The sequence below is a fragment of the Hermetia illucens genome, chromosome 2, assembly GCF_905115235.1.
Source record: "Hermetia illucens chromosome 2, iHerIll2.2.curated.20191125, whole genome shotgun sequence".
Taxonomy (NCBI): Eukaryota; Metazoa; Arthropoda; class Insecta; order Diptera; family Stratiomyidae; genus Hermetia; species Hermetia illucens.
In genome coordinates this window covers 458,909-475,790 of record NC_051850.1, presented here as the reverse complement: position 1 = coordinate 475,790, position 16,882 = coordinate 458,909, and the positions used below count along the sequence as shown (strand labels likewise).

At 36.4% G+C, this 16,882-nt stretch overlaps 3 protein-coding genes across 4 annotated transcripts; 2 read left to right on the top strand and 1 right to left on the bottom strand.

Moving 5' to 3' along the window:
• Positions 1 to 3,620: 3,620 nt before the first annotated feature.
• LOC119649956 (ionotropic receptor 93a) lies at positions 3,621 to 13,899 on the top strand. Of its 2 annotated transcripts, XM_038052393.1 has the most exons (6): positions 3,621 to 3,933; positions 3,991 to 4,148; positions 5,773 to 6,109; positions 11,229 to 11,422; positions 12,359 to 12,660; positions 13,247 to 13,899. In XM_038052393.1, exons 1-6 carry the CDS (start codon positions 3,774 to 3,776, stop codon positions 13,764 to 13,766), a joined length of 1,671 nt encoding a protein of 556 aa, XP_037908321.1. In that variant the 5' UTR covers positions 3,621 to 3,773; the 3' UTR covers positions 13,767 to 13,899. The 2 variants fall into 2 exon arrangements, with proteins under 2 accessions (XP_037908321.1, XP_037908320.1); XM_038052392.1 differs by having other exon boundaries at positions 3,624 to 4,148.
• LOC119649957 (RING finger protein narya-like) lies at positions 6,279 to 10,304 on the bottom strand. Its single transcript, XM_038052394.1, has 4 exons — positions 9,848 to 10,304; positions 9,714 to 9,790; positions 6,838 to 6,984; positions 6,279 to 6,497 (listed from the first exon to the last, which is right to left on the bottom strand). Exons 1-4 carry the CDS (start codon positions 10,255 to 10,257, stop codon positions 6,358 to 6,360), a joined length of 774 nt encoding a protein of 257 aa, XP_037908322.1. The 5' UTR covers positions 10,258 to 10,304; the 3' UTR covers positions 6,279 to 6,357.
• Positions 13,900 to 14,727: 828 nt separating the features above from the next.
• Positions 14,728 to 16,787, top strand: LOC119649428 (general transcription factor IIH subunit 4). Its single transcript, XM_038051576.1, has 6 exons — positions 14,728 to 14,923; positions 14,984 to 15,088; positions 15,146 to 15,548; positions 15,651 to 15,842; positions 16,099 to 16,233; positions 16,288 to 16,787. Exons 1-6 carry the CDS (start codon positions 14,793 to 14,795, stop codon positions 16,750 to 16,752), a joined length of 1,431 nt encoding a protein of 476 aa, XP_037907504.1. The 5' UTR covers positions 14,728 to 14,792; the 3' UTR covers positions 16,753 to 16,787.
• The last annotated feature ends 95 nt before the right edge of the window (positions 16,788 to 16,882 follow it).

The window sequence follows — 16,882 nt, the reverse complement described above, 5'->3', positions numbered from 1 at the left end:
TATTGCCGGGGCACCATCATGATTTTTCAAAAGAATTCTTGGTTGGAAAGATTGTGGTTTCACTTTATGGAACACACACTTTGAGTTGTAACCCCTTTATTTTCCAAACAATATTTAAAATTATGACAATTTAAAGAATATGGAAAAAATGTGCATGTATGGAAACTCAACTGAAATTAACTTCAGTGACAAAAGGGTTAGCCGTTTTCATATAAATTAGATTTGACTGGCAGAAAACCTGATGGGCACGAAACAAGAGTCAGCGAGGATTAAGCTGGGATTATTCTGCAACATATTTCTATTTGTGTATTTTCTCTTCAAAGTATGTCAAAAGCATATAGAATATATATATTAAAGCAGAATATAGAAATTGGCATTTTAAATACACATTTAAATTATTTGGAGCAAAATCCCATCAGAGCTAACTAAGCCTCCTCAATTCTAAATATAATCATGTACGGGAATTCGAAAAAGTATAGCTTCATCTCCAGAAATAGGGAAAATTCGGATAAATCAACCCTGGTGACAACATTATATCTTACCACTGTATGGATAATCACAAAAGCTTCCAATTGAATTGAATTTTCTGTGTAAGTTTGCAACATTTACCTAAAATCGGGGGTATCTTTACCTTAAATCAGGGGTAGATATATATTCATTTATTTGTAGAAAAAAATATCAGTTTCGTAAAAAATGCGAATATTAACAAAATTATTAATTAAGTAAAGTTAAATATCCTCATGTAATTGAGATCTGCTTTTTGATACTGGGCATACATACTAAAATCATTTTATTAACTTGTTCGAATAAAAAATTGAAATCATGTAGACAATAAAAAGATATTTCGACATTAACCTTGAACCTGTATATAAATTTCAATTCACTATTCAGTTATCTTTGAAAGACTTTCTCCTACCCCAATGTCAAAATCATAGGATGTAAACACATTCATATATGGTAATATTGTACCTACCCATAGGTGCTCATACATAGGTATACGTATAGGTATCCATCTGTATATTAGGTATCTATTGATTTCGTGCCTTTCAACTCCCTTATTATCTTAATTAAGTTCGGCCATAATAGAAAGTCACGAGTAAAAAGCAACAAAAATGATTACCCTGAGCACTTGGACTTGTGAAATAACTAAAGTGGCCAACAATAATTAGTACTCACACTTGGGTCGATAGCTATAAATCAGAAATGTGTAGAATTCCGAAATGATATGACAAACTAACGTAAAAGGGATCTGCAACCGGTAAATTTTTGAATGGATAAACAAAGCTGCAATAAATTGCAATTTTCTAGGTTTTCAAATATTCACTTAGATTTGATTACTTTTTTAGGTAAATTTAAGGATTTTAAGTGAGAAAAAAATCATCCAGAAAGATCGTGAAATTAAATCTTAGCAGCAATTTCTAGTTTGACTCATTTTACAAGTTTATTTTAGGTCCCTTTTACTACAACTGACCGCCTCTTAATCATATCATCAAACAGCATTTCAGGACAAACTAATATGAAACAGCACATACCTACCACCCACCCAATAACGACAGCTGACTTTACCCATTTTGTTGGCCAACATTGACATACATTATTTCTTACATTCTTTGATATATGTACATACATATAATAATGATTGCCCATGAGAAGTGATTGGAGAAGTTTTTATTGATTGCAAGCACTAGGCAATCTGGAAATTGTAATAACTAATTATGCATATAAGTATATTAGCGGACACAAGCCTATGTCCCCGAGCAGTAAATTGGTTGACAGCTTTATATATATACTAATTTTCCAACCAATCCCATTATATTCTCAGCAATTGGATCACACTAGGAAATTATAATCTAATGAATTAATATTGTAAAAAAAAATAATTTATGTATAATATAACTAAACTTTTGCCTGAAAAGGAATTGTGCTACTAAATTGAGGTCAAGATCATGTGAAATGGACTTTCGATTTGCGTGCATACGATTGTTATCCTAAGTTATTTGCACCTCAATATTGATTTGAATCACGTGGCTAGGAAATAATACATTCTGTAACTGAGCGACGCCTATTTGTGTGGAAAATGCATAGTAAAGAAAAAATGATAGATACTGTAATAATACCAAATACTTGGTAACATTAATGCAGATTTGGATGTCCTAGCACGGAATCTTTAAAGTTTGCAGTAGACATTATTGTAATATGGAAGATAGTAAAATAATATGAAAATATGATACAAAAATATTATTGCTAACTATCATACTTTTTTTTTTCTGGTAATAATCCTTTTTTTTTGTTTTATTTATATTTTGCCTTCTCATGTTAGAAATCAATGAACACTGCGTAAATTTTATTCTGTCCAAAATTAGCTTAGCGTCATACCTTTTGGATGGACCATTTGCCAATTTGGATCCAAATCTACATCTACTATTCTTCATGCAACTAAATTATCGGCAACGCATAAAATGTTCGTGGTAGCAGGAAAACTCTGCGGGGTCGGCGCGTCGGGATCGAATTTGCCATTTTTCTCGATCACAGGTTTGTTGATTCAGACAATCCTACATACTAAAAAATTATTATTTTGGGAACTGCAGTTACATTTAACAAGTTATAATGCGTCAAAATTGCTCCTTTCAATGACTATATCCTAAGACGTAACATATTAGTATCCCATTGAGATGAATACTCGAACATATTCAATGTGTACATCATCCTGCATCCGAATATTGTTATATAAAAACTCCACAAAACTTTTCATACGTTTTAATTGTAGAGTCCAAACATATTATAGATAACAGGTATTGTAAAAAGTTGTTTTTGTCGAATCCTTATCAATTTTCTCCTTTTTTCTGAAAGGGTTCGGGGTTCGTTCATCTTCTGAAAATGATACAATTTTCCAACCGGGCACAGGATTCGGTTAAAGCATTTATTCTGAACCCCCAAGAAAACTACATGTCTTCAAAGATATGACTGACAATCCCTTAAGTTTTCTGGGATATAGAGAATAGTAAAAGCATGGTCGATACCATGAAAGTAATAGCGATGCTTAAAAATCTTGCATATTCTATTCATTGCTCTTTTCAATTCCTATTATTCATTTTTTTTGTTCTCTATCATGTCTTTTGAATACGTTTGAGCTTGCACATCTTGGAAGATGTCTAATTTAAAAGATTTTTCTAGAATAATTTTTTTTTGGATATTTAGTCGAGGCAAGCCTAATTTTGCTTTCAAAGAACGATATCAAGATCGATTTTAATTTCAAGAACGGCTTTAAAGATATTTTTTTATGGGAACTTTCAATTAATCACAGGAAAATATGCATAGCGCTTATATCAATAGAATAATATTATAAAATATATTTAGCAAGGTAAGCATTTAAATTGAGAAGCAAGTGTATGTCATTGTCAAACCAATTATATTCAAATTATGACAAACTCATTATGAAAATTGTCCCTCAAATATGTCTGTTTACTATTTCATTGCAAATATGCAACATAACTAATGATGATATGTTCGTATACGCAGTAACTGTAGTCGATATAACTCGCACGTTCTACCATTAATGCTAATACAGTTAGGGAGGCCACATTCATATGTGTCCCTTAATGGGGACTTTGCTTCTCATATTCATATACGTAAACTCACTATCCACTAGTTGCAATTGGCTATTCGTCGGGAAAGGATTTAAAAGGACGTTCGATGTGAAAAGTGAAAAAGCACTTTTATTTTATTATAAGTGAATAATTTTCGCATTATGTCTCCATAAATAATTTGACAAAATGGCTGGAATAGAATTGATTTTGGCTGCGATTTGTCTGAATTCAACATGCCTAACGGATACATCTTTATCAACAACGGCTACAAGCTTCATATCAAATGAAACTTCATCACTTGCGGAAAAAGAAAGAAATTTAGCAAACTTACGTAATGCATTGAATGGTAACCATCTGAAAGTAGCTACTTTAGAAGATTATCCTTTAAGTTATACGAACAAAGCCAATGGAACAGTGATTGGAAAAGGAGTTTCTTTCGATATTGTTGATTTTCTTGCTGAAAAGTTTAATTTTACCTACGATGTTGTTGTTCCGGACAAAAATATAATCGGATCGAGCACGGATTTGAGTGGGAGTTTGATTGAAATTTTACGAAATCAGGTGCTTATATTATTTTTTATATTTGAAAAGTGAAAATTCAGTATTTGTATTTGATTTACTAATGTGTCTCTTAGAAATTGGAGAGAAAATTAAGCTACTGATCATAATAAAATATTTAACTTAATAAGCAGTACATACTGAATCTTCCCTCATATCTCAGAAAATTTGGACCAACGCTATTTGATAAAATTGTTTAGTGGCAGATTTTAAATTTCCTTGAATAAAATATTGCACTCAAGAAGGGAACAAGTTTCTCCCCAAATAATTATATTCGCAAAATACATTTTGCTAGCGATGGAAACAGGGGTTACAATTGTAAGCAGAATTAGATAAGTTTGCAAAAATATTCAAAAAAGAATTTGTAGTGATAAAGATATTTTAAACTCCGGTGGCTAACATAAAAGGAAATGCATGTAGAAAACTGTATTATCAAAAATTGAACCTTCTGACCACGTCAACATACCAAAAAAGGTCTAAATTCGAGTAAGAAGCGTGTTTTTTCTGACGATTCCAAAATACTGCCTAATTTCTCAAAGTAACTGCCACGTTAACTTGTAAAGTCAAGAAAGGAAGTTAAACACGCTTCAAATTAAACTTTATCAACTTACAAAAGCCGGTAGCCCACACTTGCAGATTTTTAAGCTTATAATACTAAGTGAAGAACGCATTGTTTGCAAGGCCATTAAATTTATGGACAATACGTAAACCTCCACGTTCCATATAAAAAACATACATGTTAAAAGAGGAGGCTTCATCTAAAGCCTCTCAATATTGTTGGCCAGGTTTTAATTCCCAGTTCATCATAGATGGTGTTGTTCGTCCCTTGTGCTTGAATTGCTACTATCGGCTTATTACTTGCACAGTATTGTATGCGATGCTAATGAAACTGAAGTGCAGTCTCATTGAAAATGGAATAAAAATAAAAATCCTTGTAGTATGTTCCACTCAGGAGTGATCAAGAGACATACCATATACATATTACTATTAATTTTTTAAATGTCGTTTGCAAATAATAATAAGAAATATCTCTAAATCCCATTACCTGATCTATAATGTTCCAAAAACAGGAGATTTCTATCATATTATAGCTATACAACGATAAAGAAATGCTTTTAACAAACTTCTCAACTGATCCGAGGGTCCGAAAAAATACAAGAGGACCTTTCAATTCTGCCAATAGCATGCGTAAAAACGCCAAATCACTTTCATTGTAATTGCCAATTACATAACTTATGTTTTAGGATATTTATGTTATTTGAAAAATGCATCATCTATGAAAAGAAAGCGAGTTTGGATCCGCCCAAGATTAGTTTTTGCAATGGATAGTAATCCCGTTTTTTTCGACGCATGTCGCTACTGGCTTATTTTACAATGAGTGAATGAGTTTCGAAAAGTGGAATTGTAATATTATAAGGGATTCTATCAAGAGTGTTAAGTTTCACTTACGATGCCCACTTTACGTGTAGTCGAATTCCCTTTCATGCGATTTTTCATTTGAAGGGAATTCTACACTAGCTGACTCGATCCACTAATCACCCTGGGATTTATTTCATATTATATATATGGCAAAAGACTTGAATGGGAATGGTAAATTTTACTTCAACGACTATCCATATATTCACAGAGTGCCGACATCGCAGCTGCTTTTGTACCACATTTAGCTGACTTACGACAATATATATGGTTTTCAACAACTCTAGATGAAGGCGAATGGACAATGGTAATGCTTCGTCCAGCTGAATCTGCTACAGGATCTGGCTTATTAGCTCCATTTGAAACAGCTGTTTGGATATTGATTATAGTCTCTTTATTTGCGGTGGGCCCTATTATCTATGGTCTGATCATTCTACGAAATAAATTGACTGGCGATGATTCACAAAAGCCATATTCACTAAGCCATTGTGCATGGTTTGTGTATGGAGCATTGATGAAACAGGGAAGCACACTGTCGCCAATTGCAGGTAAGTAATGGCGAATGCAATCTAAAATTCTCATTATTTTGTGTTACAAACTTTGTAATGTTTTGTTTGCTATTGGACGTGAATGACGTTATATGTCATAAATACTGCAAGCTAGAGCAAATTACAAAATTTGAAATCAAATGCACCTTTAGTAAGAAGATACAGTACGTTGATATTTAATTGGAAAATATTAACGCTTTATTTTGATATAGTATATATGAACATAGAATGAAATATTTTATTTGATTTTATTGCCTTTTATAAAAATTAAATCCATAAGAACCCTTTTGTTTTACGTCGGCACTTCCATAGCTGGAATCGACTGTGTTGTGGAGATTGAAAAAATCTTTTCTCTGTGGTCCAAGGTATTTACTGGCTCCTTTCATATCTAGTAAATCCAAATTCAAATTTAATCAACCAATTATCCAATTACTTGACAGAGAGAAAGGAAACTGAATTATTTTTTTCCCTTCCTTTTTGGGTGCAACAGATCGCAGTTATAAATTTGTATATATTTCAATTTATGGAGCAGGTAGTCCACTGCGGAAGGACATAGCTAATGCACCGAACATGTGGATAAATATATAGTAAATCTGACAATATTGTGAAAAAGAAAATTTTAATTCTGTTTCCTAATAAGCTCCTAGACGTATACGGAACTTCATGCATTTGATGAAATTTTTAGACAATTTTCTAGTCGGCAATTGTAAGATCAATAAAAAACTTACCTGTACAGGTACTTGATGTCTGAGTCATCAATCGGGACATATCCCGAAAGGCGGGTGTCACATACAAGTTTCTCATTGATCGATCCTTAACATCGTCAAACATACTTCGGTGTTGTTGGCGGGGCATAAAATGCGTAAGTTGTGTCCCTATAGAAAACAAAAATGTGCGAATTTTAATGACAAAACTAAAATTAAATAGAGTAAAGCAAATGAAACTGTTGAATGTCACAAAGACCTGCGAAACATTCAGGAAAGAGGGTTTGTTTTTGGGTGTTTCCTTCAGTGATTTTCAAAATATTAATTTCACGTATCGACGATTTTCTCTATTAGAGTACGTAAGGTGTCTTTTGATGAATTGAAACTGGGAAAAATATTTTTTGATAAGATATATATGGACGTAATATCCTCAAAATTTGGACTCCAAAATGGGTCATTTATGTTGAGTTGATATTAATCTAATATTTCCCTTCAATTATGCCTCATTTGTGGCAATTTGTGATGCGGCAAGACAGCATGGAATCGAACTGCTGTTAATTAGTTGGATCCTTCACATGCTAAAGTGGAGAAAAATCCACATATCGGTCGGCCAGAAGTCTATTGAAGCAGGATGTCTCAGGGGCTGCCCACAGGGAGGGGTTCTCTCTCCACTGTTATGGCGCTTGGTGATGGATACCCTGCTGTGGCTCCAGGAGGACAAAAAAGTCTTCGCGCAAGCATTTGCGGACGACCTAGCCGTAATAATTACCGGCAAGTTTGCGGACACAGTATGCGACCGCTTGAAAGCAACTCTGCATGTAATCCACAGCTGGTGCCTCCGCAATGGACTCACGGTGAACGCTAGGAAGACTGGACTAGTTATGTTCACTAGGAACGTCGGGTGGGGTAACTATACGCTACCCACCTTAGCGGGGGCGGAAATCCAGCTGGCACAGTCAAGTACTTAGGAGTACATTTCGACTCCAAGTTAACGTGGAAGCATCATATCCAGGAACAATATCAGAAATCCTGCAGATTGCTCTGGTGCTGTAGGAGTGCGATAAGTAAGACCTGGGGACTTTCACCTAAACGGATATATTGGATGTATACATCCATAATAAAACCCATTTTGATGTATGCATGCATCGTCTGGTGGCCAAGACTTAAGTTTGCTAACAGCAGGAAGTTGCTAACGCAGATTCAGAGACTTGGTTGCTTAAGTATTACTGGAGCCATGAGTACTACGCCGACTGCGGCACTTGAAGCTATCCTAAATTTACCCCCCATTCACTTGGAGGTGAAACGGAAAGCAGCCAACGATGCATATAGGCTCGATACCATTGGGGCGTGGAAAGGCGGCCAATCCAACGGGCATGAGTCTATCTGGAAATTCCTTGAAAAGCATCCGGTAGCCCTGATGCCGACCGATCATATGGTTTCCAGATTCGTCTTTGAAAAGACATACACTGTCGTAATCACCGAAAGAGAAGAATGGTCGACAAGTGGCCATGAGTCTTTTCAGATTACAGACCTAATAATCTTCACCGACGGGTCAGTCACGGAGGATGGATCGGGTGCAGGTGTGTTCTCGGAGAATCCGATTATAGAACTGGCCCGACCCCTCGGAAAAATGACCACCATATTCCAGGCAGAAATATATGCCATTTCATTGGCAGCAGAATAATGTCTGCGACAAAAATGGAGGGGTCGCACCATTCGAATCTGTTCCGACAGTCGGGCGGCATTATCAGCACTAAATGGCAACAACATATCAAGCCAGTTGGTGTGGAGTTGTCATCAGGTGCTGCTGAAACTTGGCCGACTGAACGAAACATTCCTGATGTGGGTGCCGGGGCACTCTAACATCGCCGGTAATGAGGAGGCTGATAGACTGGCTCGCCGAGGGTCTGGATCCACAATGGTGGGGCCAGAACCAGCTCTTGGAATCCGACCATCTACTGTTAAGTCTACTCTGAAGGGTGAAATTGCAAGGATTCACGCAACCGAGTGGAGAAATTTGGACTCTTATCAGCAAGCGAAAATCCTTGTGAAGGAGCCTAGGGCCACTAGAGCGGCATTTTTGTTGTCCCTTAAGAAGTGGGACATGAAAACCCTAGTAGGGCTTTTGACGGGACACTGCCCCTTAAACTACCATATGGAAAAGATTGGGGTAGTGGTTTCGGCTGTGTGCAGCCAATGTGAGGAGGAGGAGGAGACAGCCCTGCACTTTTTATGCAGCTCAGACGAAGACACCTTGGCAAGGTTTTCTTCAATGAAGAATCTGCACACTCTCTGCCTCTTGGGAATGTTCTCAGATTCGCTAAAGCCTGCGAACACCGTAGGCGGGAAGCCATTGAATAGGCAACTTACGGGGATAGTACAATGGGCCTAATAATGGCCTGAGTGCTCGGGGCTGCGGCTTCCCCCAGTTAACTTAACTAAACTAAACTAATCTAATATTTCACTTAAAATGCATAAAAGCTGATGATGCGAGAAGTGCATTACACTGGAATTTCCAGTAAAAAAATTATCTTCTCAAGGTTAACATTAATTAAAAATTCATAATGTCAATAAGATCTGCGAATCGCTTTGGTCACGCTATACCCAGGGCAGAGATGAGGCAGCGTCAAACGAGTTGCCTCTGCCTTGGTACGAAACCGTAAAGCCAACTTCGCTTTCTATTTTTTAAACTTGAGTCGCTAAGCCCGAGGGGTCCGTGGACCAAAAAAGAGGGAGGAAGTTGCTCCCCATTTGGTGCGGTCCGGCATCAAGTGGATGCCTCAATGATCAAACAAAATAAAAGATGAAATCCTATCTAAACTATCGCACCCTTCTTCAATCAATATGGCCCTCAGTTTTCTTTAAAAATGTCTTTAAAAAACATGCAGATATAAACGTACCTGGTCCGGAGAAGGATGTAGATGGGGCAGTAAACAAGTGGGGAGTTTTTCTTTTAGACGCTCCTTGGGATTTGTACCTAAACGAAAACACTTCGTTCTTTAAAATCGCCGAATCAAACAAGTTCAAAAATTACCTTAACAAAAACTCAACATTTTCTCTCGCTTTGTTGAATTTATATTTTTCTTTATTAGCATCTTCATTCAGCAAAAACAAACCCTTTCTCAATCGTTTGATGTCCTTTTGCATTTCCATGTATTTAACAACTACGGGTATTTTCGCTGCCTCCAAGCTTGATCGCTGCATCCATTGGAATTGAACAATTCGCTTCATTCGCTCGAAAACCTTTTCAATATCTTCGAATGCGAGCTTCATTTCGCTGGACATGGAAGAGTTAATTTCAATCGCTTTCATATTTGCCCCGCAAATTGGACAAACAGATGCCAAACATTCTCTACAGAAAATATGCTGGCATCGCGATAAATAAAATGAAAGAGGAGTTTCCGATCGAAAACACTTGTTGCAATGCACCCAGTCTTCATTCATTTTATCCTGTTCGATAATTGGCTGAGGCAGAGAAACAACTTGCAAAATGTTAGTATAAACACTTTTCAACAACACTTTTGAAATCCGCTGCTAAATTTATTTGTTGTTTATCCTCGAACACTTTCGAATTGTAAACGGTAAAATATTGCCTGCTCCATGCTTAATTTAAATTCGATTTCGAAATTTGTTTCGTTCTCAAACGACCTATTTCTAAAATGGTGGCTAGCATGTTCCACAATTAGAGGTTATTTGAATTTTTTTCCTTTGGGAAGCTGATAGAAGTTTTTTATGTTTATTGCCAGCACAATACAATTGTAGTTTTGAGAAAGTAGTGTTCAAAATATTAGAAATCTATGAAAAATTAAGTTTTGCCATTATTCGTGGAAAGGATATATGTGTTTATCATAAACCGTAATATAGTAGAAGTAGTTCAGCAATGTCTATACGACATCGTTGTGAATCTGTTTGTCTACTATCTTTAAACAGTAAATTCTACCGCATAGTATAGCTCGCAATGCAATCATCGCCCTTCCTTAATGTGTGGTTTAATAACTGCCATTTTCGCTTTCAAAGCAGCTCGTCCACAAGTATCTGATGTGTATGGCGACATAGCCCTTAATTCCATTAGCTCAGATGAAATGATGAAATGATCTGACAAACTATTATAAATACATAAACATTACGAATGGGGCAAATATCTGAAGCATTTAGCTTCCGATTTCCTGACTTGTTTGTATCCGTTGTAGGTTAACTTCTTCCCATATATGCATATGAGCTTGACTGTTATCAATATACTGTTTTCCAGATTAAATTATTTACCTAATTGGATTTTTAAAAAATAGAGCACAATGGAATTTTTAACTATGTACACGGCACTATGTGAGGGTATGGAAAGTGCATTTTTACACGATTCATTTTTATATACATATACATACATATCTATATACATATCCACATTTTTATTATTACAGATTCAACACGTTTGCTATTTGCAACCTGGTGGATATTCATAACAATACTGACATCTTTTTACACCGCAAACTTAACCGCCTTCTTAACATTGTCAAAATTCACATTACCATTTAATAGCGTTGATGATATAGCCCGGCGGGAGAAGCATTTTGTTGCCCAAAGAGGAGGTGGTATTGAATACGCTATAAAAAACGTGAGTAAAATTAGTTACATTCAATATACATATTTAAACAAAATAGTTCAATTCTCTTTAAATCAAACGATAAAGCGGACATTGGTTAAATTGTATTCCATCACTATTTCTATATCACCCAGAATACTAATGCCACCAGTCCAGATAATTTTGAAAATTGTGAATGAAAACAAAAAGTCAAACAGGTGTCCATTGCCGATATCGCATGCCTTCTCTGTAATTAAAGAATAATCCTTGTACTTTCCATTACTCGGAGGTAGATAACATGTTCAAATGTCCCTTCCATATGATGATAATGCATTCATGTGATAATGGACGACGATATAATTATGAAGCCGATTAATTTGTCAGGAACATGCGATACAATAGAAAAGGAGGTATTTCCACTTGCATTCATACTTGGACAGTCAAAAAATTAATTAGGTGAATAAACATTCAAATAAGCCGTTTCGTAAATGACGACATTTATTTTCAATTTATGCTTCTCGTATCAACGATTGTTATTTACGAAAGAATTATTAAATTCTGTCTAACTCAATATTATTATTACATATTATATGTCACTAACCTTTTCGTCGTATTTTATACCATTCACAACCTACAACCGGATCTATTTTTTTTTGTTCCAATATTTTAAAGACGATAATTTCGATGAACTTAGGTATTACTTTCGTGTTAGAGGCTAATAATCCCATCGAAATTTCCATAAACATCAAGCAGGGAAATAGCCTATGGAATCCCTCAAAGATGAAACCGAGCAATCACATTATGGATTAGTTCATGACAATGAAATTCAGGAAATATGTAGCTTTGGATCATGCGAATCATTTTGAGTTTGGGGACTGAATACTTATCTCTAAAACAATAACAAATTTTATGTACTTATATATATATATATATATATTACAATCACTATAATATATAATACTATTTCAGGATGGTGAACTTCTAAATATACTCAGTAAAATGGTCGCAAAAAATCGGGCATATTTCACAATGGGACTTAATGATACTGAGACCTTAATGGATTATGTTGAGAAAAAAAATTACGTATTCGTAAGAGATATGCCAGCAATGAAGCACATGCTCTATCTTGATTATCGCTACAGGAAGCAAATCAGTATGACTGATGAAAAAATCCATTGTCCGTTTGCAGTTTCGAAAGTACCATTCATGCGTAAGAAACGGTCGTTCTTATATCCACTTCAAAGCAAGTGGTCGCCGCTATTTGAACCAGAGTAAGTCGATTTTCTTCTCTCTAATATGTGATTTTGATGTGTTTAGTTAATACCTTTTGATTTTGTTAGTTTAATTATTATTGGAAAATGACGTTTTTCCTCAATCATCTTGACAACTGTTTGTTCTTCCCTCTGTTTATGGACCTTGGCTAAATGAGGCTGTATTTGGAAAGAGAAGCAAATAGAGTTGGACTGAAGATCAATTCCACCAAAAACGCTGGCGGGTCGTCGCACAATCCCTATCTGCATTAATGGGAAGAGCGTCGAAGGCGTTGATCAATTTATATATCCAGGAAGCGCGATTTCTGTCGACGGTGATTTTGAACTTGGCGTCGCTCGATGCATTAACAACGATAGATCCGCTTTCGCTGCGTTGACTAAAATTTGCTAATCCGTGCTAATCTGCTAATGACCACCACTGTCATTGGAAAGCTTTCTTGAAAACTTGTCTTCGAATGATTTTATCTTTTTTTTTATTTTTTTTTTTTTTGTTTTCCTTCTGTACAAATTTGAATATCAGTGACATCTTGATCCATATATTGAAAATTGCCAGTAATCAATTTATTTTTAATTTTTTTAATTCCAGAATTCTTAACCTTGTTGAATCGGGCATAGTAAAGTTCCTAATAGGGAAAAATTTGCCAAAAGCCGAAATATGTCCACAAGATTTAGCTGGAACTGAAAGACAACTGCGTAACGGCGATCTAATGATGACCTACTACATTATGTTAGCAGGATTTGTAACAGCGATTGTGGTATTTGGTAGTGAATTGATATTCCGCATTGTCAATGAACGTGTAGCAGCAAAGCGGACATTAACCATTGGAAACTTCGAAACCCGGAAGGACAAATCAAAGAAAATAGTCATGGGAAAAGATGTGACACCGCCTCCTACATACAATTCATTATTTTTCAGACATGGGAAACAAGCGACAGATTTTAATGTATCTCAATCGCAACATAACTTTGAGGATTCTTTCCATGGAAAAAGACGAATCATTAACGGACGTGATTATATGGTTTACGAAGGAAATACGGGTGAAAAGAGGTTGGTTCCTATGCGGGTACCATCTGCAACATTATTTCAATATTCGTACACAGAATAAATTTGTTTTCATTTCAAACGCATTCAAAGGCTGATACTTCCCCTCTGTGCAATTATACCTTTATTTTCCAAGTACTGTTTGAGGAATTTTTGACTTTAGTTTGCGTGTGTACAAATAAAAAAGTGACTAATAATTTTTGTTTCATTGAAAAGATGCTTACGAAATTCAGTTGAAGGTGGGTCGGAAGTTAATTCCCAAAATGATTACCGTGTGGTGCTTCTACTGTCCCGATTTAAAATCCCCTGCACATTAACATCATAACATCTGTGCTTTTTTGCATTTTGAGTGTTTGCTTGGAGAATATTTTTCTCCAATTGGTTCATCAAGTAGGTGACAGACTCCCTAGCGGCCTCTTCTAAGGAATCATATTGTTGTCTAGTAAAATGTTCATGGGAAAATTCATTGCTTCGGTGCATAATACTAGTGGTTCGTCCTATTTTGATGAAGAAGCAATGTTGTACTCTCAAGGAAACTTTTCCTTGCCTCGAATACATTCCTTTTTGTTGTCTCCACTCTACCCAATGTACTATTACCAATTAATCTAGTTAAAGGCTGAAAGTTCATAGAGCGCGGTTAAAAATTGAGAATTTCCATGTACCTTCGCAACTACATAAGGTTTTGCAGATTTCTTGAGTTTCGTATTGTGTTCGCTTTCGGAGATAAAGTTCGAATACCATTGTTTGTCACAGAGTATGCTAAGTACTTCAAAATTTCTTTTGAAAAATGGCCTTTGTTTGGATCGATTTGAATTCCGTAGAATCTTATGTCGCATTTACGATGCGCATAATGAAATTTCACTTACCGTAAGAGACTAGAGCATAGAAAGTTTCCATAGCGTTGTTACGTTGCGTCGTATTTTTCATTTTGGTTTTTAGGTGGATTCGTGTTAGTCAGGGGGTGGTGGTGCCATCTTCACGTCGAATCTTGAATCTCAAACGACCTTTGACGTATGTCAATTGAAATGGGTTGTGTGGTGTATTCTCAGCAAGCCGGCTCGCGTACTGCGGTTCTCCGCAATTTAGGGCAATGTCTGTTGAGTCAAAAAGTAAATTTACGAATATTGAGATTAAAGATTTTCGTCAATATTTGAGAGAGAAACCAGCAGACATCCTTGAGAAGTTATACAATTATTCATCAATATGTTTAGCGGTATACAGGTGAAGATATTTTCGTATATTTGAAGGTGATTGTAGCTCCTCTCATTGCGAATATTGCAGGGAATTGCCGGAGATCGCGAGACAATTTGTAATACGTATCCTCTTCGTGGAGCAGCCAGTGCCTCAAGCTGTCGTTGCATCTTGGGGGTCCAAGCACTATGCCAAGTATGCTTACATTCGCTAAGACTTATTTTGATCTAATTAGGCATTTATTTTATGAAGGGAGCAATCAAATGCCTGCACAGTTCTCTCTGAATTAAATGTGTGGCGACCAGCAGCAATCCCGGGTGGGTTACCCGCATGGGAACTCAGCCCTACATTCAAGAAGAACCTGAAGATTGCCCTGCTCGGTGGAGGGCGACCATGGTCAATGACATCCTTCATGGACGGCGATACAAAACCTAGGGAAATATCGTTTCTTGATAATTACGCGAAGTCACGGTGGAGTTGTGTGCTTCACTACATGGTAGGGGCAAGTGCTACGAATCCAGAAGGTGAAGGTATCAGCCCCGATGCAGTTCGGATATTGCTTCACGCAAACTTAATGAAACGTGACGATAGCGATGGAAGCGTAGCGATAACTCGGCAGGGATTTCAGTTCTTGCTTCTTAGTACACAAGCCCAGGTGAGCCGCTTTTTTTTGCAAGTTTGCAAGTTCAACAGATAAATTATGTATGATTGTGGAACTCTTTTTAACTGCTGGTTCGTTTTTGTTCTTACGCTTCAGGTGTGGCATTTCATGCTTCAGTATTTGGATACCTGCGAACAGAGAGGCCTGAACCTTGCGGAGTGCCTATCACTTCTCTTTCAAATAAGTTTTTCAACTCTTGGTCGAGATTATAGTTCAGAAGGAATGAGTCAAGGAATGTTAACATTCTTACAACACTTACGTGAATTTGGCCTTGTGTACCAACGACGTGTAAGTTCTTAGTTTATTATTGTTGTTTGTTTGTGACGAATAGGCTGCTTAGTCCTTAGTTCAATTTTGAATGCGTACGGTTTCCGTATGTAGGGTATTAGTAAAAAGACTCAGGTGGGTATATTGTCTCATTTGAATTCATCATTCAAATCAACCCCAATATTATAAAATGCCCTCTCTAGGAACAATAAATGCTGATGCTTGATATGTCTCAGTTGAAATTTATACAAAAACGTGTTTCTGTTTTTATTTTTAGAGAAAGGAGTGTCGTTTTTATCCTACACGATTAGCTTTGAATATATCCAATTTGAATTCGTCAAGTAGAAACCTTGGAACTGATGAAGACAACGCGAAAGAGCGGGGCTATATTGTCGTGGAAACAAATTACAGAGTATTTTTTAATAATTGTCTCATTAGCTCAATATCGTACACATTCCTTTTACAGATTTACGCTTATACAGAATCAACCCTTCAAACGGCTTTACTGACCATTTTCGCAGACATTCTTTATCGGTTTCCCAATTTGGTAGTAGCCGTTCTGACACGTGAGTCCGTCCGACAAGCATTCCGGGGCGGCATAACTGCGAATCAAATCATCAAGTATCTCGAGCAATATGCTCATCCTGATATGTACACGGAAACGGCAATTGTATCGAAATCTCCTCTTCCGCCAACCATTGTTGATCAAATCAAGTTATGGGAGAATGAACGCAATCGTTTCACCTACACTGAGGGCGTTGTTTATAATCAATTTTTATCACAAGCCGATTTTATTACGCTTCGCGACTATGCACAATCTATCAACGTCCTTGTATGGCAGAATGAACGGTCTCGCACGATGGTGGTCACGAAAAATGGGCATGAGGATGTGAAGAAATTTTGGAAGCGATATTCAAAGAGTGGATCCTGAATTTTAGGAAATAAAGTGTTAAGAATTAAAGTGTGTTCGTTGTCTTTCCGTTACCAAAAACACTGCTTGTTTAAGGGTTGCGTTTTTCACTAGTTCTGGATGTGGAAGACGGCAAATCGCTATGATTTTG

Bases quoted from the DNA above. Each gene is read 5' to 3' on its own strand.
- LOC119649957 (XM_038052394.1), bottom strand. From the start codon at position 10,257: ATGAATGAAGACTGGGTGCATTGCAACAAGTGTTTTCGATCGGAAACT. The intron at 9,791-9,847 runs GTAATTTTTGAA...GTTTTCGTTTAG, and splicing joins AATGTTGAGTTTTTGTTAAG to GTACAAATCCCAAGGAGCGT. The intron at 6,985-9,713 runs GTACGTTTATAT...TGTTTTCTATAG, and splicing joins TACATCCTTCTCCGGACCAG to GGACACAACTTACGCATTTT.
- LOC119649956 (XM_038052392.1), top strand. From the start codon at position 3,774: ATGGCTGGAATAGAATTGATTTTGGCTGCGATTTGTCTGAATTCAACA. The intron at 6,110-11,228 runs GTAAGTAATGGC...TTATTATTACAG, and splicing joins CACACTGTCGCCAATTGCAG to ATTCAACACGTTTGCTATTT. The intron at 12,661-13,246 runs GTAAGTCGATTT...TTTTAATTCCAG, and splicing joins TCGCCGCTATTTGAACCAGA to AATTCTTAACCTTGTTGAAT.
- LOC119649428 (XM_038051576.1), top strand. From the start codon at position 14,793: ATGTCTGTTGAGTCAAAAAGTAAATTTACGAATATTGAGATTAAAGAT. The intron at 14,924-14,983 runs GTGAAGATATTT...CGAATATTGCAG, and splicing joins ATATGTTTAGCGGTATACAG to GGAATTGCCGGAGATCGCGA. The intron at 16,234-16,287 runs GTATTTTTTAAT...TTCCTTTTACAG, and splicing joins TCGTGGAAACAAATTACAGA to ATTTACGCTTATACAGAATC.